The sequence below is a fragment of the Triturus cristatus genome, chromosome 6, assembly GCF_964204655.1.
Source record: "Triturus cristatus chromosome 6, aTriCri1.1, whole genome shotgun sequence".
NCBI classification, from domain to species: Eukaryota; Metazoa; Chordata; class Amphibia; order Caudata; family Salamandridae; genus Triturus; species Triturus cristatus.
The window spans coordinates 760,322,352-760,345,835 of record NC_140589.1 but is presented as its reverse complement, the minus strand read 5'-3'; the positions used below and the strand labels follow the sequence as shown (position 1 = coordinate 760,345,835).

At 42.3% G+C, this 23,484-nt stretch overlaps 1 protein-coding gene across 3 annotated transcripts in view; it reads right to left on the bottom strand.

Annotated features, from left to right (window-relative positions):
* Window positions 1-23,484, bottom strand: part of FAM184A (family with sequence similarity 184 member A) — a 630,233-nt gene that overhangs the window by 78,244 nt on the left and 528,505 nt on the right. For all 3 annotated transcript variants that reach the window (XM_085611278.1, XM_085611279.1, XM_085611280.1), the window contains exons 12-13: window positions 22,573-22,700; window positions 12,255-12,439 (exon numbers count right to left, since the gene is read on the bottom strand). In XM_085611278.1, coding sequence (XP_085467404.1) covers window positions 12,255-12,439; window positions 22,573-22,700 — 313 coding nt within the window. The remainder of the gene's footprint in view (window positions 1-12,254; window positions 12,440-22,572; window positions 22,701-23,484) is intronic.

The window sequence follows — 23,484 nt, the reverse complement described above, 5'->3', positions numbered from 1 at the left end:
TACTTGTCAGGCCACCCGCCGGAAAACACCTACTGGTACACTGCCTCGCCGACCGCATACAGTATGCGGTCGGCGAGGCAGTGTACCAGTAGGTGTTTTCCGGCGGGTGGCCTGACAAGTACAAGTGTACGAGTGTCCAACCCCCCCTCAGTCGACCATGAGGCACAGTTTTGCCTTTTAAAATAATTCCATGAGACGTACATTACGTATGTATTTTGAATAACGCATGCTTAATTTGCACAGCGTTTTTCGTTTTTTTCACTTATTTTATGCACCAATTTAGGTCTTCTAGGAGTGGTATTCACACTGGGCTGGTCCCAGTGTAGTCCTGATGAAGAGCTTGGGAAGCTTGAAACTAGTCGACAACATATGCTAGGTACACTTACCCATTATAGTAGTTATCTCTAGCATATTACCCACTTTTTTAATTAATTAGCTAGGAGCAACAATAAATTTAGATTGGCCCACAAGTTAATTATTTTAACTCACTTTAAACCACTCCACACCACAACACTTGCACAACACATAGTCTTGTTCAGTGCTCCTACGTAAATCCGCAAGTCGCAGCACGCCTCAGTCCGTAGAGGACTGAGAGGACCCCAATGATGAAGCATGTCACCGTGGGGAAACCCTGGTGAGTGAGGGGACTAAAGAAAGGAATTGCCCTTTCTTTCTTTTTCTTGGGTTTCTCGGGAAACAAGTGCTTTCCCTATACCCTTTTGGTTAGGTTCTCATAATCTGACGACTCAGATTATTTATTTAATTATAAAGAGGGGATTGTATCATCGTTAACTTTAACCCCACATACCTGGCTAAAAGTCTTTTACTGGGAAACATGGGAATACATTTAGAGGCAAGTAATATTGATTTGCAGCTTCTTGGTTATTTTTATAGACCTAATTTTCAAACACGAAGGGCCCATACTGGAGCCACCAGTTATGTAGGATGGACAGCAGTGAGTAAGAGCTCCCCTAATTGCAGACAGGGGGGTCGTCACCCGGGCTAGAACCTTCAACATCCCCACTTATAATCGTTATGATGGCCTAGCAGACATTGATTGACTTGTTAGGTCAGAACCAACACATCACAAGGTAACCTGGTGGAGGGGGGGGAGGGTGGGGGGGTTGGAAATTCAGAAGAAACAAGGATGAGAAGGGGCGAGATATGAGGTCTAGCAACATCTGTGAGCCTGTGGGTGGGTTGCGTAGTGGAACATGACTCAGGGATTATTTTGAGAGTTTTGATATCATTTCCTTAAAAGGTGAAGGTTTTAATCATAAATTTCCATAATTCACCCTCTTCAGAGGCTGCTCTGGAAGTTGAGCTAGGAAATGTTTTCTAAAAGGTCTTGAAAGACTGGCTGATTTTCCCTTTTATTATTTTACTGGGGGATTTAATTTACAGCCATATACAACCTGTACTATTAACAAAAGGGATGCAGACTCTGAAGTGGGTTGCGAAAAGGTTAATTTCAGTCATTCACGACAGGGTGATATGATTGACCTCCTCCTATCAGAATTAAATCTTATTAACTTAATAAGCATTGAGGATTATGGTTCACATAAGACAGCACCAGCCTTTAAGGGTAGAGGGGCAGCCTTCACCATTGATTTTATCTATGTATCTACAAATCTGTACTCGCATCTAGTGGGGTTCAGGACCTTTTGGAGCATTTTGAGTGAACATAACCCCCTTTTGGCTGAATTTGGCTGGAATGGTTTAGAGGAGAAGCCTTCTAACATTTTTAGCAATCCCCTAATACTAAAGAAGCAGGACAGGCAGATAGGCTGGGGCAGGATAGTCCCTGAGGATTTTGGAGGAAACTGGTTAAGGTGTGCAGTCATGATTTTGAGGCGGGTCTAAACCCCAACTCTCCGGACCAGGCCATTCTGAACGCGTACTCCAATATTTGTAGAGAGGTACAGAAAGTTCTTCTAAGTCCTAAATTGAAATCTAATGAGGAAGGCCCCAAATGGTTTGACAGGCTCTGCACAAAGGCTTATAAGAACTTAAAGCGGGCCCTCAAACAAAAGCCAAGGAATACGCTGGCCGTTAAAGAGGTCAGAAGGAATTATGTGCAAGCACGAAAGGATAGGAAGAGCCAACTTACAAAAATGGCATGGGGAGGATTTACAGTAAGCGTGTGAAGGGAGAGGTAGTCTAGCGCCTTCTGGAGAGTTGTGAACCATTCTCTTTTCAATGAAAAAAACGCACCAAAGATGAGCAAACCATACCAGCCAAGAATTGGGTTGCGCACTTTGAAAATATTTATTCCATTGACTGCGCCCCTAGCTCTTATCCTGTGCTAGAGTGGGGGCCGCTGCTGACATTTGAATGAGAGGAGGTAAGAGAAGGCATAGCAGGAATAACACTAGGGAAAGTGCCAGGACCTGATGGGGTGCCCGAAGATCTTTTTAAATCATGTAAGGACCTCTGGACTGCACTAATCCCTCAACACCTGAATTCTCTAGCCCGTGGCCATATTCCTTCATCCTACATCATGGAAACAATCAATTATTGTATCTGTTTTTAAAAAGGGCAACCAAAAGGACCCACCGGCCTATATCATCAATAGACACTGAGGTAAAGGTTCTGGGCAGGATTCTCCTAAAACGATTGGCAGACTGGTCTGATTGCAAAGAATTTTTGTCCGACATCCAATACGGCTTTAGGCTAGGCCGGGGAACAGTTGAACAGAATCTACATCTCTATCTAGTGATTATAAAAATGCAACTGTTAAAAATGGCAGCATACACCTTGCCTTCATGGACCTCAGCACAGCATTTGACACAGAGGATAGATCTAAACTGTGGGCTTTGCTGAGGGACATGGGGGTGGATGAACTACCTGATTAGTGTATGACACATGGCATTATTTCTGTATAATGAACTACCTGATTGTCGTGTGACGCATTGCATTTTTTCTGCATAACGAACTACCTGATTAGCGTATTACGCATTGCATTATTCGTGCATAACGGACTACCTGATTAGTGTATTACGCATTGCCTTATCGCTGCATAACTACGTACTTGGTGGTTGTATTACGCATCGCATTATTCTTACATTGCAAAGTGTCTGATTGCTGCGTTACGCATTGCATTATTTTTACATTGCCAAGTGTCTGATTGCTGCATTACGCACTGCATTATTTTTACATCGCAAAGTATCTAATTGCTGCCTTACGCATTGCAATTATTGTTACATTGCAAAAGTGCCTGATTCTAGCATTACAAACTGTATAACATGGTATTAGGATTACAGGGGAATGTTTAGAAGAGCTCATTAATATCGCCAGAACTGACAAGGGCTGGCCTAACAACCGGCCAGGAGAAATAGTACACATATTCATATGTTGGATTCATATTTGTGGTCTTATCGTATATCTTTTTATATAAAGTTTACACTCGTTTTTATAAAACTCATGTGGAGTCTAATTGTGGTGTCATCATTGGGTTACACATTTGCCTTGAAGATAAGCCTGGCTACTCATGCCAAGCTACCAAGGGGGTGAGCGGGGCTATCTCAAGAGGTGACCTTCCTTTCCCTGACGTGGAACCGCAAGTCCCTATTTGGCCTAAGGTACCTACCTCAGCCAACCAGGGATCTCAGGTCTAACATTTTGGTGGTCAGCGGTGTGGGATTTTAATGTGTATTTGCAAATTCACTCACAGTGATTGGTGTACATCACAAGTTTAACGCAGACCACGACGCAACCACGTATTGTGTTCTTGATTTGTTGGTTTTATTTTTGAGCAACCTTTAAGCCACACATCATGTCTCAGAGGAGTTAGGAGCTAGTGCGGCTGAAGAATTAGATTTCGACATTGAGGCATAGTTTACCTACAAAGTTGATTAATTGAGGCAATTCTGCAGAGCTTTGGGATGTCCCATGAAAAGTAGCGCCAAGAAGGAGGAGCTGCAAATGGCCTTGAGGGCCTGGTGGGAAGCCAAAGCGGCTCAGGAGGTGGGTGATATTGAGGTGGATTAGGATGACCCAGGGAAAGGATTTGGTCCACAGGATTTGCCAGTGGAAGGACCAGCTTCAGGGGCTTGTATTAGCTATTCAGGGAGGAGTTTTTCACCAGAGGAGCTGGAGGAAATCCAAAGGGTCAGAGAGCATGAGTTGGAGGTTTTAAAACTTAAAACTCAGACAAAGGAGAAGAAGCTGCTCATTGAAAGTGAAAAGCGAGCGGAAGAGAGCAGGAACGCTCTCGCCTTGGAAGAGAAAATGATTCTCTTAGCTCATGAGTTAAGCTTGAGGGAACTGGAAATGAAGGTTAAACAGGCCGAGTCCAGTTCAAATGGTGGCAGCACACAACCAGTGCCAGTGGGGAAGGTGTACATTCCCAAAGACTTAGTACGAGATTACCAGAGGGGTGATGATATATATGCGTGGTTCACGGCATATGAGATCGCACTGAGGATGAATGAGGTACCTGAGAAGCATTGGGGGGCGGGCCTATGGAAACATTTTGAGGATTCTGGGAGGGATGTCTTACCCCCTTCTGCTCCAGCTGCGCACGGGCCTGGAGGCTTCAGTGAGGTTTGGCCCCAAAAGAGAATGAACTCTCCACTTTCAGATAGGACGGGGGTATTTTGGCCCCCATGCTCTTTATTCTGTATATTAATAGGCTAGACCAGCTTCTGAAAGAACACAGCCGGGACATGCCAATGGTGGTAACTAGAATGGTCCTGGCATTATTGTATGCGATGAACCAACTAGCAGCTCTTAATCACCTTCCACACATTATAGATTCCTTTAAGATCACTAGCAATAACCCCTGACAAGAACTTAAACATGCAGGAGCACATCAGTACTGCCACTAAAGGGGCCAACTTCCAAAGGAGAATCCTAAGGAAAATTAAACCGTTCCTCCCCCTTGACGACTTCAAATCAGTTGTTCAAGCTCTTGTGATTTTTCTGGTGTCATTTTAGCTATGAGGTTCAGCAGTTCATTCAGGTGCCACTAAGCCCAGAGGGCTCTGTATTTTCCCCTATCCAATGAAGGGCCATAGGTTTCCCCAGCACTGCATCGTGATCATAGACAAGAGAGATACATGGTCAGTCAACTGCACACTGTGTTTCATGCAGAAAGGCATGTGGCAAAGGCAAAGTACCACTGATTGCAATCATGAAGTCTACCTCAAACAGGATATGTTGAGTTCTTTTTTGTTGGACATCACTCATGTCTTCTAAATCTTCTCATCCATTTCTTACCCTTGGGAGCCATCCAAAAGGATCATCTAGACAGCATGCTGGACTTTAAGCTCTACTATGTTTAAAAAAAAATCAAATGATGACCCAGAAACCAGAGAGCTTTGCCTCTCTTGCATTTCTAAAGCCTCAGTGTGGCCCAGCCTCCCTACCTTTCAACATCAATGCTGTCTGAAAGTCAAAATGATATTTACGACTTAACCTTTTGAGGTTATGATCTGCATTACCCTTGCTCAAACCAAGTTCAGTTTGGTGATCCGTATCTACCAAATTGAAATGTATCCCACAGAGAGTCCATAAGGAAAAGCTACCAAGCTAAACGTGGTTATTTATTTATTTTTCAACCAACTGCCTCAGACAAGCTCTGGTCTGGCTAATATTGAGGACAATATTTATCATTGGCTTTCATCTTCAGTTCTACATGATCCTTAGGTATAGAGAGTTTGGTGCTTAGGAGTGTCAGTCAGTCATAAAATCTTTATTCGGTTTAAGTGCAAACCATAAAAGCATACTACAATAAATACATATTTAAAAAACAAAGTTCATTTTTAGTGGATTACCAAACTTAAAAAGAAACACATTTACACAAATTGGTTTAACAAGGTAACGTGTCCAGTTAAAAACATTAAAAGAGTACAGTTCATTTCTTCAAGGTACGAATTACCACAGTTAAAAAACTTGCAATATTAAAAGTTTCCCAAACATTGTTTAACAGCTGTAAGTACAAAAAAGCAGGTCTCACTTGAACAAAGCCTTTATCTCTTAATATTGGGATTAAAAAACGTTTCCTAATGTCAGTAAAGTGCTCACAGAAGAAGAAAAGGTGTATCATATCCTGGGAGGAAAAGTTATCACAGGAACAGGGGCCAGGGTCCAACGACCTTTTCCAGTCTTTCTTAATTCCAATCAATAGGTGTAGTTGATTCAATCTAAATCTGGTTAAAAGAAAACGATGATTTGCATTTGTTACATATCCAAGATAAGGTTCCATAGAGGATATTGTTTTACAGAGCTGGTGGGCCCTAACGGAGCCCTTAACCAGCTCCTTCTCTTCCCTTGCCGAGGTAGATATGTACATATGAGTTTCTTTGCACCAATTGATGTCACCTTTTACCAGGGTCTCAGGAAAAAGAAACAACTCTGGTCTACCAAGCTTGTTCGCCAGGTTCCGAATATATTTCAACCAGGGTATGTGCAGTCCATAATCAAGCAACAGACAGTCTTTCAAAATTGTGTGATTCAGGTGTAAATCCGGGTTAAGCCAAATGCTGATCCATTTGAGCATCGGGGCCAGAGCAATACTATCTTCAAGAAAACCGATACCAAGTTCCTGATGAACAATATAGTTGGCAGTTGAGATCGGGACTGAGAGGAGGTTTTTTAAAAATCTATCCTCAACAGTCTGTATGCTTTTGGCATTTTTTATTCCCCAAACCTCAGCTCCGTACAAAGCTATGGAGAGACACTTAGCTTTGTACACCTGGATAAGGGCCTTCTTTGGTCTAGCACCCAGTTTTCTGGCGAAGCCCAGAACACCCACTGTTGCTCTTGAAAACACAATCTTTTTTGCCATAATTTGGGTTACCCCGGAATCTCGATCATCAAAAAGAACACCCAAATAAGGAAAAGAAGAAACCCTGGATAGTTGATGACCCCCACATAAAAAGGTTTTAGATTTAGCGGATTTAGGGCCGATGACCATGACATGTGATTTGACAAAATTAACAGATAAGTCCAGACCCTTCATAAAATCGGCAAATGAATTTAGCAATAGCTGAAGGCCCACTCCCGTTCTAGCAATTAGGGCGGCATCGTCAGCATATAAAAGGGCAGGGACTAAATATTTCCCTGCACGGGGATATCTTTACATGAGGCGATAAGGGTATTGTCTAAATCATTTATATACAGTGTAAAAAGGAGAGGTGCCAAAATGCACCCCTGCCTGACCCCATAAGATATGGGTATATCTTTTGTGCAATTACCCCTTTGATCGTAACGAACTGTAGCTATTAACTCTCTGTGTAGGTCCGCTAAAAAGTGGACGATGTCTTTGTCTACACCAAGTGCAAGGAGCATGGGCCATAGTTTTGATCTATTTACACGGTCGAAAGCCGATGACAAATCCATAAAGGCAACCAGCAGGGCTCCTTTTTTGGCCACCGTGTATTTACCAATTAAAAGTTGTAGATTTAAACATTGGTCTATGGTACCCATCCCTTTCCTAAATCCATACTGGACCCTAGAGAGTTTTCCTGATTCCTCTAGCCAACCGTTTAGTTGGGCGAGGACCACCCTCCACAGGACTTTGACTGAGGAATCTATGAGGGAGATTGGGCGATAACAGCTCGGGTCGCCTCTGTCCCCCTTTTTAAAAATAGGAACGATGACCGATTTCGCCCACGTTGATGGAAGGCCCAGTTGACAGGCATTTGTGAAAACATTAAAAAGGATTTTGGACCAGAGCTTTATATCTGATTTAAAAAGATCAGCCGGGACTCCATCCGGTCCCGGCGCCTTATTACTTGTCATTTGCAAAATAGCATTCGACACCTCTAGTTCTGTGAAGGACAAAGTATAACTCTCAGAGTTAAATGAGGACCCCACCCTCGAGCCATCTCCATCATACACTTGTTTAAAATTAGTATACCATTTGTCCTCTTGGATACCGCATTCAAGCTCAGTGTTGCTTTTACCGTTAAAAAAAGGCTTGTTTACGATAGACCAAAATTTCGCACTATTTTTAATGACATCAATGGACAGGAGTTCATTCCATGCCTCATCCCTAATTTCATTTTTGCGTTTTTTCTGAGCCATTTTATAGGCCTTCCTACAAATGGCAATTTCTGCTCTATCAAGTGGAACCGCTTTAAGAGCTGACATTAGCTTCCGTTGGGCAGATGAGCAGCTGTGATCAAACCATTTCTCCCCAATTTTGGGTTTATCCTTACAAAATTTTTTAAGAACACTATTTACCTGACAGCAAATTTTATCATAGGCTGTCAGAACTGCGTCACTACAGATCCCGTCTTGTAAACACAAGAGTATTTCGTCCCCAACCGTGCCCCACAAGTTTTCAGTAAAATCCTCTGGGACCAACTGACACCATTTCAGGCGTCGAGTTTGGTCAGTTGGCCTTATGTCCAGTGTTCTGACAGTAGAATTATCAGAAACTCTTTTTTTGAAATCATCAGTGAGAATTAACTGGACGGGGTTGTGATCGCTATAAACAGACCATTTTACATTATATTGACTTACATTTCCAGCTAAGTTGGATGTGACAAAGATGTAGTCAATAGTGGATCCTGAGCCACTTCCTTTGTAGGACGGGATGTCATTAATGTGATTCGCGGGATAAACCATAGAATTCCCAACTAGAAGCTCATCTAAAAATATCCCCTGTGGTGTGTGTTCAAAGTGTAGATTACCTTGATTGTGTGGACCTAAACTGTCCCGTATAAAACAATTTTTAGAACAGGAATGAACATTAAAATCACCAAGCACAACAACCGAATAAGAATTTTTACAAGATTCACTATACATTTGTAAAAAATCAAATAGACTGAATAAATGTTCATTTGGCGTATTCTGAATAAATGAATTATAAAAATTAACAATGAGCCAGATCCCATTAGAGTTGAAGTGGATTTCTACTGCTAAACAATAAGGCGAGCCTGTCTCCACTTTACTATATTTACCATCAATGGTCAATGCAATAAGGGTTAAAAGTCCGCCTTTAGCCCTCCCCCTACTAGAGGCCACCGCTGGTGACCAAAAAGCAGAAAACCCATCCAGCAAAAAGGTATTTTCAGTGTCCCAGGTTTCTTGTAGACCAATAATTTCGTGGCCTGATAGACTGTCCCTCCAAATAGGATCATGAACTTTGTTGTTTAGGCCAGCTATATTCCAGCTAAGGACACTTGTACCTAAGGGCATTCGAGGGGCACTGACAGTATCATCCACTCTTTCATCAATGACAATCCCCATTGCAGGCGTAACGTTTTGGGTGCCCTCTCTACTTGTAACTGGCACAGAACCACTGGGAACCATGTCCTCTACTTCTATAGGGGATAAACTTTCCCTAATAAGTCTAGAAGTAGCCCCACCAGAGTGCAGTCAATCATTTAAATCTAAGTTACTCAGAGCCTGAAAACGATTTGAGATAACAAGACCTTGAGGAAACTGGCTTTCAGGATGACATGCTCTGACCTCCAATGGAACACTGCGGGGTAAATTTATCTGTTGTTTATAAAAATAACCCAATGAGTGAAGGGTAATACCCTCGTCAGTGTGTGGGAGCAAGGTAGCTTTTGATAAGATATTATGCACTATGAAGGGATTTCTAAAGTTTATTACTACACAATCCCCCTTTATAGTCTTGCGCGATCGCCCAACCCAGGAAACTCTTCTCGTTGTTAAAATCTGGTGGGATAAGTGTGCTGGAAAACCATAATGCTTATTTAACCACGAGACTGATTTATTTTTAAGAGATTCATGGGTTTCAGGGAAAGAATTCTTGGCGACGTCCTTCAAGGGGGGTACATTTGTTAACACTACAACAAATGGGGCACAATCAGGGGGAAGATCTGGTTTTGCTCCTCCTGAATATGTACTTGCCGTTGCGTTATTACTACTTAAGCAACTTTCAGGAGGTAAAGTGTTATTTTCATTTGTCGTGGATTCGACAACCAGTGGTGCTATACTGTTTAGAGTATCCTTTGGGGGCCTAGGGATATCAGCAGAAACAGGTGGACCCTCGGCTACTCTAGTTATATTCCCAGAGGAATTATTCTTACGTGTCAAAAGATTACGTAGGCCTTCAATCTCAACAGATAGTTCGTCAATCTTGGTGACTAAGGGTTCAACAATTTTCAACATTTTGGACTCTAAAAGACCTAACAAGGAATCAAGTTGGTGAGAGTCTAACTTAGCCATAGGGTTATTAGGGATGGCTGGTTCCTTGGTAACCTGTTTTGTTGGAGCAGGACCCGTCTTTTTATGAGTGCTTCGTGGGCAACCCTGTTTCAAAAGAGTCCGTGTACGAGATCTTAGCACTCTCTGGGTTGGCCGGTCCGGAGAGTCTTCTACAGTCTCGATAACATCAGTTACTAAATCTCTGTTAACTTCAAGTGAATCTTGTTCACTAGGAAAATGATCACCCAGGGTTAATAAATCATTATCCTCGTTTAAACAATTCTTAGTAGTAGATGGAGGAGAGGATAAAGTGACTGTGTTATTTAACAGAGGGCTAGTAGTCGTTAGGTTTGAACCCTGTCCCAAGGATTTACGCCTATCACTATTAATTTTAGTGACTACTTTGACTAAGTAGTTATCTAACGTTGACGTAGTCGTGGATTTGCTGCCTGCTAAAGCTTTAGCCATGTTTGGCAAACCCCTGGGAAGACCTAAAACTTAGATTAAACTTAAATTAAACTTTCACACAATGTGGCAACACCAACACATATGATGATACCTGATAGCCAAATATGAACAAGCTAAAAACAATACTACAGAACCGATATGTCATAAATAGGGCAGATCACCCCCACCGTGTACCTGATAATATAGGCTTGTAAAGTCTTACACGTTAGTGAGGTGGCCCGTCCCGGCCTCAATCGGTCCTCTGAGGGCCACAGAGGGCCCGCCCTTTGCCCGGGCTTAGCCCGGCATCGCCCGCGCGCGTCCCGCGACGCGGAGGAATCGGATGGCTTTTAAGCGCCTCCGGGCGCGTGGATGACGTCGTTGTCCCGAGGGAGTCTGGGGGCTGTAGTCTCCCCCCGCTCCGAGCCGCGAGGTGCTGTGGCGGCGGCGGGGGAGACACGCAGCCCAGAGATGCCGGGAGATAGTGAGCACAGGACCTGGCCAGCAAAGCGTCCGATGGCACCCCCAGCAGGTAAGTGATCCGCGTTTCTAGCTTTCCCCTTGGTGCTTGGGAGTGGATAGATGATGGCTTTCAACATGGATCAAATGTGTGAATAAAAGACAGTGTTGTTTAATTGCAAAATGAAGCACAGGCAAATAATTCTGAAATAATGCATAGAAAATGGATTTACCTATTTTGAAGAACAGAAAACAGGAAGTATGATCATTTTGAGGCAAATAAACAACAGAAACTACAAGCCACAGAGATAGAAATATATCGTACTAGGTTGTAGAGGTCAATTCATTTAACTGTTTGATCGCATTGTTAAAAAGTTTACTTTCCCAAGATGTAAATGACAGGAAAATAAAGGAATGATAAAGTCACATTTATACTAACAGCATGTTGATACAAATCCCAAAGAAACATGGAAATGGATTCTAACATGTAGCACCCCATTACGTAGTCCCCAGGAACTCCAACTCAGCCAATAGTGGGAGCAACCAACAGGATCACGATTACAATGTTCACTATAACTATGCCCATCAGTTCTTTTTCACCCAAAGAATCCGCTGTTCGAAGTAGGTGGAGTATCTCTGGTAAATTTCCACCCACAGCCGCTAATGGTATTTCTATCTCCAGGTGCCGAGTTATTGGGGGAGATCATGGAGTTCATAATGCGGTCTCAAGCATTTTTGCATGCTTAATTAGGATTATATTGGTATGATGGTTTTAGTAATTCTTTTTTTAGCAAAGTGTCACTGGAATTGTTAGTGTGTTACAGGGATTTGGACTAGAACAATTTACACAAGGTTAAGCTTCAGAGAAATCCAGTTTCACATTAATACAATGAAGCGGTATCAATGCTTCAAATCAAAGGCAGCTCTGATGTTGAGGCTACTTCACAAGATGATATGTGCACATACATATACTCAAACACACTCTAGGAAAAGAGCATTTTAAATTGATCACTAGTGGTCAACTATTCCTCACGGTGACGTATAAAAATCTTTTGAAAGAATGTCAAATTAACTTCTGTGGTTTTAAACCATGGTACGTTGTGCTGCATACATCTTACCTTCCTTCCACCCACACAGGAACCTCTGACTTTTATTTCTACCAAGGATTTACATTCCCATTAAAGGGATTGTGTTAGCTCTGGGAAGACAACAATACATACCTAATTTGCTGGTTGGCTTCACTTCGTATTCGAAGAATTTCTTTCCCCTTGAACTCTAATTCCTTTGTTAATGCACTTATATTTTCGTGCAGCTTCATCACCTCTTTATCCAGCTCAGCGATATGGCGGTCACGATGCCGCAGGTCGTCTTGTAGGATTGAAAGTTGCCCCACATACTCTTTCTCCTGTTATTCAAGAAAAACAAGCATTGAAATAGGGGTCCCAAAATATTAAGTAAACTATTTTTCACAGCAGTCAAGAAGGCAGAGGTACACCTCTATTCTACTTCTTTGCACTAAGGGACGTTCTTTCTTTACATGATGAAAAAGGGACACATGCGCCGACAGAAAAATAAACAGTATAAATATATGTCTTTCATGTTAGCGCAATCAAAATGCATTGTGCAGTGCGTGCAGCAAATATTTTCTTGCATCACACTCTCAGCATAATATGACACACTGTCCCTCATTTCGAGTTGGACGTAACTGGGGGCACTGTAAAATCACATACAATTTTAATGTTATTGTACGATACATCCACCGCAGTACCCCAGAAAATGGGGAATTACTGTGTAAGACCGATTTTTCCAGTTGTAAAACCACACAGAATAATCAATTTTGCGGGGTTTATCGCATACAGTTACCACCTGTCTGGCCAGGGATGGGGAGGTGGGGTGGGGTGGGGAGGGAAAGAGGGAGATGGGCAGAGTAGGTAAAATAGGGTAGGAAAGGAGGAGGTGTTTTCTGGCAGAGGGGAGCATTGTATTCTCACATTATGGGAAATGAGGCTTGGCTTTTGCAGCCAAAGTTCATGCAGTTTTATAAGGCAGAATTACCACACTGTAAAATCTGGTCTAGTTCTTCCACACCCAGAAGCAACACTTGTTGAAAAACACAGCCATCTTGGAATCAGGCAGAGGATTTCCATAAGACAATCCGTTCCACCTATCTCGTATTGAGGGACACTGTCTTTTCTATTTTTCAGAATCCTTGCCTTGACTGTGAACCCCCTTTGGCACTAACAAAATTTATGACACCGTTAATACATAAAGCCATTCAACCCAGTTGATATATTAGAATACTCCTTGTTTTGCAACAATTTTATCGTAACACGGAAGAGAAATAGGCATTTTAAGTTTTTTAATATGATGGAATTTGTTCCTTCGAAAAGCATCAGCTTCAAGGATCTAAAAGAGAATGCGTCATAAACACAGAGAACAACATGAGAGTAGAAGAGCAGTTAAACACTGCATAGTTTTTATTTTCACATGCTCAAGTTGAAAGGCTTGCTCTAGTTGAAGCGTAACTTTATTTTAACTACATTAGCGGTTGGACGCAGGGTGGGCGCTTGTGCACCCTGCCCCTGCTGCGTACAGCCAAAGGCCATGCATAAGGGGGATACACACTAGTCTGCGTGGTACTGACTCCAGCTGCCTATGCATCCAGCCCACACTATGCACAGCCTTTGCTGTGTGCAGCGACGGCTTTGAAGTTGAGCTTAATCTTCACGGCAACAGAATCAGATCTGTCAGGGGATAAAGTTACAAGGGGAGTAGGGGGCGATGGGAAGTTGTATTTCTAATTTAAAGTAGCATAGGAATGTTTTCTCTCTGTTGCAACAAATTCTGCTGAACAGATTAAAATACACCTGAAAGCAGAATTCAACTCGGAAAAAATATTTTTTTGATTTGGTGTAAATCTATTCATTAGTTTAGATATTATCATTTGAAAAATTGAAGAAAAAAGTCAAAAAAGCACATACAACACAATGAATTTGTAAATTTTAAGAAATCTGCACACACACAGCAATTTTGTATTTGGAAACGGCCACCATTTTACAGAATGTGCTAGTTTCAGTGAATTCACAAACTCTGGAATTAAAGAATTTTTAGAAAATCATAATTGTTTTTTTTTAAAAAAGGTGAAGCCATCAATGCTTTGGCTGGGTAAAAGCTCTTATAGGATGCATGGGATGGTGGAAGCAATTAAAGATTATTTATGGTCCAGCAAAGAGATACCTGAAAAAACAGTGTTGATTATGGTAAGCAGTGAACACACACCGTAACCCGCACCCACATCATGTTTTGCTAATGGTAGACCGCTTCTCTTTCCAGTGATGTTCAGCAAAGGGTGTACTGAGCATAGCAGCAGCACACATTATGGTGTGCATTGCATACAATAACAACAAATTTAAGAGCCGTTTCGGGGATCATATCTAGGCTTTTTAACTGTGTGTTTTTTCAGCGAATACACATCTATGCCACCCGCTCTGACGTGGGACATTATTAACAGGATTTCTAATTGAATAGAGCCAAGAATCACAAATTGGCTCAAGGTCTAATCTCTTTTAGAGAAAAAAGAAAGCTGTTCTTCCAGCAACCTATGTAAAATGTGTTTTCCTTGGACGAGACCTAGCCCTGAGAAATAAGATGGTAGGTGTAAAATCAGGTCATGGTCAAAATATGTTGTTTTATGCAACACATTATTTTGAAACTAAGCCTTTTAAAGGGGGCCTGAGAAGAGAAAAACATTAACCTCAATCACTGTTTCACCAGAGAGGAAAGCAATATATGTTTTAAAGCAATGGTTGGTTCACATAGCTGGTTCAATAATATTAGCAGTATTAGTTTCAGAATGTATACAGAGGCAGGTTCATCTCCAAGAAGAAATACATGCTATTGTATCTTTCAGAAGCACCAAACTGATGCTAGTTTACTCCAAATTCCTAATTTACAAAACATTTAAGGTTGAAATGATTCTGCAGATACCATCTTGAAAACCTTTACTGTTTGTAAATATAAGTCTCTTCAGTAGAAGGTACTATTAGAGTTGCCATAAACTCTAAAACTTCTTTTTGCACTAGCCTCCTGAGTGGAATGGCCACAAATTCAAAGAAGACTTGAGGAGAAGGAGCCATCCCATAATATGGAGAAGACCACAGCACACTGGAACTCTCACAGATGAACCTGAGTCAGGAAAGAGAACCACAGCAGACCCAGGTAATTGAGAAGGATCAGATTGGCCAACTGAAGTCGCTAACCTTCTGCATTGCCATATTGAGTGAAAGAACTGAGGCGAAACTGAAGAAAGAGGCTGTCTCCCAAAGCTAGAGAAGACCACTGTACTGAACATTTACCCCTTCCCATCCTTAAGAAGTTAAGATGACATTTCCAGTTATGCTATATAAAGTGGTATATCTGGTTGTCCCACTGTTTAAGGTTTTCCTTCAGGACACTCACATGTGCTCTCCAATTTGAGAAGGTAGTTTTCATGGGCACTCCTTTTCCTTCTAAGTGTATGTTCGCAGAGTGATTACCCCCTCATGGATTGCCTGGTCACACTTCTCTGGAGTCAGTGGGGTGGTTTTTCACAGTTGTGCGTTTTGTCAGTGTGAGCATAATTTGAAATTAGGTTTGTAAAGGGAATGTCTACTGTGCTATGTGAATGGCAACTAGTGTCAATGGAAATGAGCCCCTCCTAGAGGATTCTGAAAAAATAGCTATATTCATATTTCATGTGGGAAGCAATAAGAGGCCTAAATCGAGAGAGTTTCTGCCTCAGTGATGACCCTTTGAAGCTTTGCTCACTGCTTTAGAGCGATAGTCACTATTTTATATCATTAATTTCTATTTATATAATTATGGAGCAGTAGCTCTTTTAAAGTGTTACACCAAGCATACATGACCCCTGCAGCACTGCACAGTATAGGCATCATCAACAATGACACCTGTCCCAGTTGTCTACACAAAAGGGCAACATTCTTACAAATGATATGGAAATGTCCTGAGATTTAAGAATTCTTGAAATATGCGTTTGATAAGGTGGGTACCAAATATACTAACCTATATACCATTATACCCGAGGGCTTGTCTGCTGCACAATGTAAAAGTGAGAAATTGAAACTAACATTAACTTAATTAACACTTCTGTTGCCAAACACTGTATTGCAATGAAATGACACCAAAAAAGGACATCCGAAGGCTGAAAGATATGGTAAAACACGCCGATGCTGAAGCTATGCATATGATTAAAAGTATTGTGGGCAGGAGATTGTTTGCTAAAATATGACTTTTCCGTCAAAGACAAGCGAGGGACATAAAATACTCAAATAACATGGAGCGGATGTACTGATAAAAGCACACTGTCCAAGATAGACAAATGGAAAAGTGTATTGATACTATCCAGGGATTAAGCACTGAGCAACTGCACTTCACACAAATGAAATGTAACATGAGATATAAATATTTGGGCATTGAATTGAAGTACACTACATCTGTCTGTTATCCTTTAGTGTGCTAAATCTGATACAACTGCAGCAGCAATGCTAGATAGGAAGCCAGAAAATGCAGACAGGAAAAGCGACACTGCCAAGCCTCTTCCAGCTATACTTTGAGGTGTGGAACATCATCCAAGTCCAGATCTGGCAGGTACCATTCCTTCTCCAATTCTTCCATTCGAGCAACACCTCATCACAGTGTAACCACCGGGATCTACTTTAAGAGATCTACCCTTTACCTTACATCCTGCCCCCCCTGCATCACCAAAGTCACTCACTTATTAACCTTCAACAAAAGCAACCAACTCCTTCTTCTGTCTCAACTGCATCCCATCCACTGTGTCATCCACCTTCGCCATATTGTAATTCTGCTATTTCTCTTCCCCTGCCAGTTCTCTTGTTGCTCCAAACCATCAACATTCTCGCATGTTCAAAGTAAAGTTTCATGTTGTACTGTGCTCTTTTGCTCATTCTTCATAAATCAGATACATGAGTAAACTTATTCCATCAGGTGCCTTTCTGGTCTATAATGGGGAGGAATTTGGATTCAATGGAAGAACTGAGTTGAAACTTTACTTTATCTTAGTTTAGTCTGTATTCGTAGAGCACATTCTTACCAACGGTATGGCTTGCCAATGAATAAGGAGCAATGGATCATTGTACCCATAAAATATTACCGAGATGACTTGTGATGATCGTGACTGTCATCGAATAAACAAGCAAGATGGTAAAAGGCAAATGTAATTAGACGTGGGATTGAAAAAGCCTTTGCTTGTTTACTTTTTTAACTTCCTTAATCTATAAGGTCAAAACTAATTTTAGATTAGCCAATCTCGATCACACCAATTGGAAAGTAGCCCTACGTAGGATTCTGTTTACTTTACAAATTAATTGTAAAACGTATTTGGTGACAAGATAACGTGCTGCTTTATACATCAAAATTGGTGGATAAGCACATTCTGTTTTCATCAAGAGTCTGAAAGCAGCTCAAACTGTTTTACCCCATCGTAAACTGCTTTGACACATTCTACCCTTCTTTTCACGTTCCCAACAGTGTCAAACTATTCATGATTTAGTTCCTTTCAGGCTGGACAAAATAAATGGAAAATACCTAAACCTAACTTCAAACTCAATCTGCAACACAGTCTTAGTTACACAGTCTGGGTCTTTTCTGGCCTTATAAACGTTATCATGCAATCCCCACTTGAGAATTCCTCACTGGATCCCATTACAGAAGCTGGTCCAGTTTCAATATAACCTTCTGCAATATAGGCCTTCCTTTTCTAGGAACCTGATTTTTATCAGAACTCTCCCTCAAAGTCCCGCCTTTTGACTCTACTCAATAGATGACAAATCAGTGGGCACAGCCTCCTGGCGCAGAGTGGAGGAACCCCAATTTTGGACTCTTGCCATTCAATTCCAGCACTCATCAGCATCAGGCCAAGAGAAAGGAATCCCACGCACTCTGGGTAAGGACTTTGGTCCCCTTCAACACACAGCACAAATTGAACAATCAACTGAGGGAGGCAGCTCAACAATAAGCAGCCCTTTTCCTGTCTGTTCTAGTCCAAGATGCTCCCCCAAATTTGACTGTCCACGCCCCCAAATCAGGGAGTGTAGGGGTGCAGTAAAACAATGTTGGGGTTCTACACCATAAGTCCCATCTTCTGAAACCACTCCATCTGTGAGCTAGGGAAGCACTGCATGAGTGCCCACATCCTGCAGATTCCACTTCACGAGAATGCTCTAATACAAAATGGTAGCATGTAACCATCACAACTTGCAGATCCCCTTTGAAGATGGAGACCATGTTTAGAGAACCTGCTCTTATCTGTCATTCAGAACAAGCAATGTGAAAGGACCTTTCCAGTGAGAGTTGGAAAAATGAAGGTGCTACTGCTGATTTTTTGGGAGTATCTTCATGGTAGACGTGCTTTTGCCCCTGCCCTAGAGAAAGCTATATTTTAGGATTTTGTTTTTCCTTTTCTGTCCTTTACCATGTTGGATTATGACTGCTAATTTTTGAGTCCTAGAACTGCAATCATGATCATCCATTCCTTTTTGAAGCATGCATTTAATTACAGCCCAAGGATATTGCTGAATACGGGTTTTTATTTTAGGGAATGAAAAACAGATATTACCACTTGTACTCTTCCTTACTATACACTCCTCCCACTTATGGCATGTGAGCCCTTGTTCCTGTCGCATCCTGGGGCAGCTTACTCCTGGGGCCTCAGCTAACAGCTGGTTCGTTGCTGTTGCATGGGGTAGAGGCGTTGTCACATTTGTAGCTGCTCCTGAGACTTAAGGTACAGACAACTCCTCGGAGTAAAACTTTCGAACACCATCCACGAATCTTTAAAAGAATGAAAGTCAAATTTGGGAAGATAAAAAAGCTTCTCTTCATGTAATACCTTCTCTTCTATTGTGTAGTGGATCATCTATTCCAGAACTATATGAGGAGACCTGACACTGCTAAAACCATAGCTTTTATAACATAAAAATGCCGCACATTATAGGAAAAAATTATAAAATAATAATTGGTGAATTACATAATAACCAAGAAGCGATGAACATTTAAAGATGTAACATATTTCCCATATAGAAAAAACTAAATGTTTATTTTGACTACAGATCTAACTGTATCAACAGGTGATTTAAACAAGGACGGTTGGTGCAGTAAATGCAAAAAGGTTGGAAGGGCAGGCAGATAACCTTTATCAGTGCACACTGCAGGTCTCGGCTCAGCCAAAGACAGAACAAACAGTAACACTTTGTCAGTTTACCTTGTAACAGGTTCGCATTACGGGAGCAAACACCAAGTTTCAAACATGTCCCAAAGTCCTGCGTACACAGAGTTTGTAGAGGGCCCCTATGATGACATCCACTACTTCAGGAGGCAGATCTTACACAGTATACTGTAACCACTCCATGCTTGGAGGTGTAGAATGCAATGGCCCGGGTACAAGACCCTGCCCATCTGCTACGAGAGAAGATCTTCAGTATGGGGCCACTAGAGCGACTTGGGCCTGGCCGTCCATGATCTTCGTCAGAATTCTGGGCAGGAGAAGCAGAGGTGGAAGGCATACGGGAGTCGGATGTTTGAACCCAGTTGAAAAGCATGTCCTAAGGAGGACCTTCACTGGAACTCCAATTCATGACGGTTTGGATACTGCATATTGCAGAGAGCAGCAGAAAAATCTCGGAAAGCACCCTCTGCCAACTCAGGGTACAGCTGCTAATCACGATCTGGTTGGTACAGATGGTTGAGATCGTCTGCCCTAGCGTTCAATTATTCATCCAGGTGGCTCACAATCAGGAAGGTGCTCTGATGTTCCAACCAACTTCAAAGTGAAGAGACTCCTGGCAAAAGACCCAGGACCCCACTCCACCTTTCTTGTTAGACAGTACCACATGGTGAGGGAGTTGTTTGTGAGAACTTGTGCCAGCCTCTTCTTGATGGATAGCAGGAAGAGCCTTAACAGTAGGTGAATGGCCTGCAACTCCAACAGACTGATATGGAGGTGAATTTTAACTGGAAACCAGAGTCCTTTGATCTCCACCAATTCAAGATGACCTCCCCAGAGCAGTAGTTGTCAGGGTGCAGGAGCCACCACTGCAGATCTTCTGCAGTTTCCTTAAAAACCTGATGACATCTGACACGTTTTGTTGGTGCTGAGCCTGCTGAGACATCAGATCAAACTGTGGAGCCTGCATATGTCAACTGATAAAGTAGACAAGGAGGATGCTTGAGGACAACAGGCCAAGAAGCCCCAGAGCTGCTCTCATCAAGATCCAGAACAGAAGCTAAACCATTGGGATCAAAGCCTGAATGTTCTGGACTCATTGTGACAGAGAAAAAGCTCTGAACTGGACCGTGTCCAAGACAGCTGCTATAAAAGGAAGTCTCTGCAAAGGAATCAGGTATGACTTTGGCTTGTTGATCGAGAAGCTCAATGATTTGAGGAGGTTCGCTGTCGTTAGAAGGTCGCCTACAACTGACTGTGGCCAACCAGCCTTCAACAGCCAGTCATTGAGGTAGGGAAGACTAGTATCCGAATGTGTGCCACTCTGATATGGGAGGAAGCTGCAGTGTGCTGGAAAGGAACGGAAGGGTGTACTCCTGCTGGATGATCTGGTTAACCCATCTATTGCATGTGATGAATTGCACCCCTGGAAGAAAATGTTGGACCCTGACTCCCATAGTGTGGTTGTGTGCAGCTAAGGGTAAACTAAAGTGGCTTGAAGGCTGACACTGCAGGGGAGGGGAGGGGGAAAACCGGTGCCCCTGATAACCTTCATGTTGTCTGGTTGGTCCCCGTCCCCAGCCATGAAAGGCCTTTGATAACTGCAGCAGGGGCGGGCAGCTTGGTGTGGCAACTCTCTGGAGTAGGCTCAGACGGGCTGAAACTGATGAGGAAACTGTCTGGCAGGGTCAGAAAGGCCGAAAGAATGTGCCCTAGCCCTACTTTCCTCAAAGGACTCCAGGCTAAAATCAGTTTTTTCATGAAATAGGCAGAAGCCATCAAAAGGCATATCCATAAGAGAAGCCAGTACATCTCTAGAAAAGCCTGTGGATTTTATCTATGCAGGGCGATAGAGCCCCCACTAACACAACTGATTGCCACAAACAGACAGTAGTATCAAGACTACCTTGAATAGTTTGAGCCAAAAAGGCCAGAACCTCTTCTGGGACTGCCAGCAAGATCTCGCTGACGAAGCCCCAGAGGACCTGTGCATAGCGGACTAATAAGCCAACCGCATTTACTGAACTCAAGGCTAAGATAGCCAAGGAAACATTTATTTCCCAAATATCTCAATCCTTTACGCCTCCCTGTCTCGAGGGGTCGCAGGGAATGAACTTGGATAAACTTTGCTGGTGAAATCTTGGATCACCAATCTCTAAAGAGTAGAGTGCTGCTTAAGGAAGGCATCAGATTGAGGCGTCTGAACACCTGCCTGTTCAACGGTGGGCAAGAGCAAGCCTTAGACCAAGTGCCCATAAGGAGGCAGGCCCAAATTGTATAACTTCTGTAAGAAAGTATGTCTTCACGTCAACAGAAGGTAGTTAGTGTCCAGGACCTCAGCAGCACATATAGTTACCACAGCAAAGGAAGCACTCTCTTCTGTTGGCAACCCAAGGGGGGAAATCAACACTGTATTTTAGGGAAGTATCAAGCCTACTGACTCCTGGAAAACTGTCACCATCGTAAGGTGGGGGTAATTCATCCCCATCATTACCACTCTCATTCTTCAGGTGGTGATGAACTCTGGTCAGAATGGTAACCAAAATGATGATGAGCCCTTGAGGACATATCCACATATAGTAAATGTATTGTCTGAATCAGGCTGTACAGGAATCAAAGCATGAGCTTGGTCGAGACAGATTTGGCTTGGGGACAGGCACCAGATCCCTCTTCAGTGCCAGCGATGACAGGACCAATGTTGATAAAAAAGGGATGGCGCAGGTCTCGGAGCACCTGCGTTGATGCAGAACCTGAGACCGGTTTTAGGGGCTCAGACGGTGCCAAGGGTGGATCCGCCAGCTGTAACTCAACTGCAGATCCTTGGGGCCCCTAGGTGCACAAAAGGGAGCTGGAAGAGTGCCAGAAATGTGTAACATGGTCTCCTTAAAGGCCGCCATCTACTGTGGCGTCGCTGATGATCCAAAGGGCAGAGGGCACATCGGGATCCACTGCAGGATCTGCTCCTCAATCAGGGATCAGAAGTGAAATCGAGTGGCACCTTGATGATGTCACAACTCCTCTTTATGGGGTTGAGTCCTGCCTTACCTTCTTGTCTTTCCTCTTTGGTTTAGACTTTAACTTACCAATGACCTTGATCGAAAAGAAGACCTGGTGCAGGATCGGCCTTGAGAGAGGGAATGGGTCTGCACCATCGACTTGGAGCAGGACCTACACAATGTCTGTGATCTTCAAACAAAGTACCTATCAAATTATATTTACTTGTAAACTATGAATAATTTGCTGAGAAGAATCACAAGAGGGTTTCAGCCCCCACATAATACTTAAGTCCTTTTTACCTGCCGTCTGCTAAGTTCAATACTTCTTTCTACTTCCAGAGTAGCTGCTGCCATTTCTTGTTGGTGATTGTGTCTCAGTTGGTCGATTGCTGCTGCATGTTGATGATTTAGCTCTGAGCGTAGAGAGGCTAATTATGAAAAGCAAAATTTCGTTTATTAGGAAATACTTATCTACCATTGTATTGATCACACCCAAGATACAATCTAAAGACAAAAATCCAACACCACTACAGTAACGTTAAGACATGTGACTTACTTATTAAGCTCTCATTCTCTAATGCGCTTTGCTTTCAACAATCACAATCTTCATGAGTTCCTCATCACTAGTATTCCAAAGCCTCTTAAAAAATACGAATACCGAAAATAGTTTCCAGCAACATGTGAGGCTTGGAACAAAATGTTGCAGTAAACATATGCCCAAAGAAATATGTCTAGAACAATTCTGATTAAATGCTTAAAAAACATATTTTAAGGCAAAACCAGTAAGTAGGAAAACTCATTGGTGCTCCAGATGATGATGATGCATGGATATGCCAGCTAAATTATTATTTTTAATTGGTTTAATCAGATAAAAAGACCCAATAAACCATTCAACATTATGACAATATATAACATGAAAAAACATAAAGGCATACCTGGAATACAATAATGTAAGAATGTATAATCCATGCATCCATAAAATATTGCCCAAGTTAACATTCTAGAATATTCCCATAGTCTGAATTTTCCTTCTAATTTGATAGGCAGCATTTAAAAATTCAGAGCTAGCATAAAAGGATTTAAATTAATGTAATGGGAAAAATACACCTATTCTTGGGTTTATCGTGAAAAAGGAAGAATAGTAACACTTGCAAAGTGGTTTCAATCATGTTGTACAGAAAAAGAAAAGTCCCAGTCTGGGGTACAGCTGTG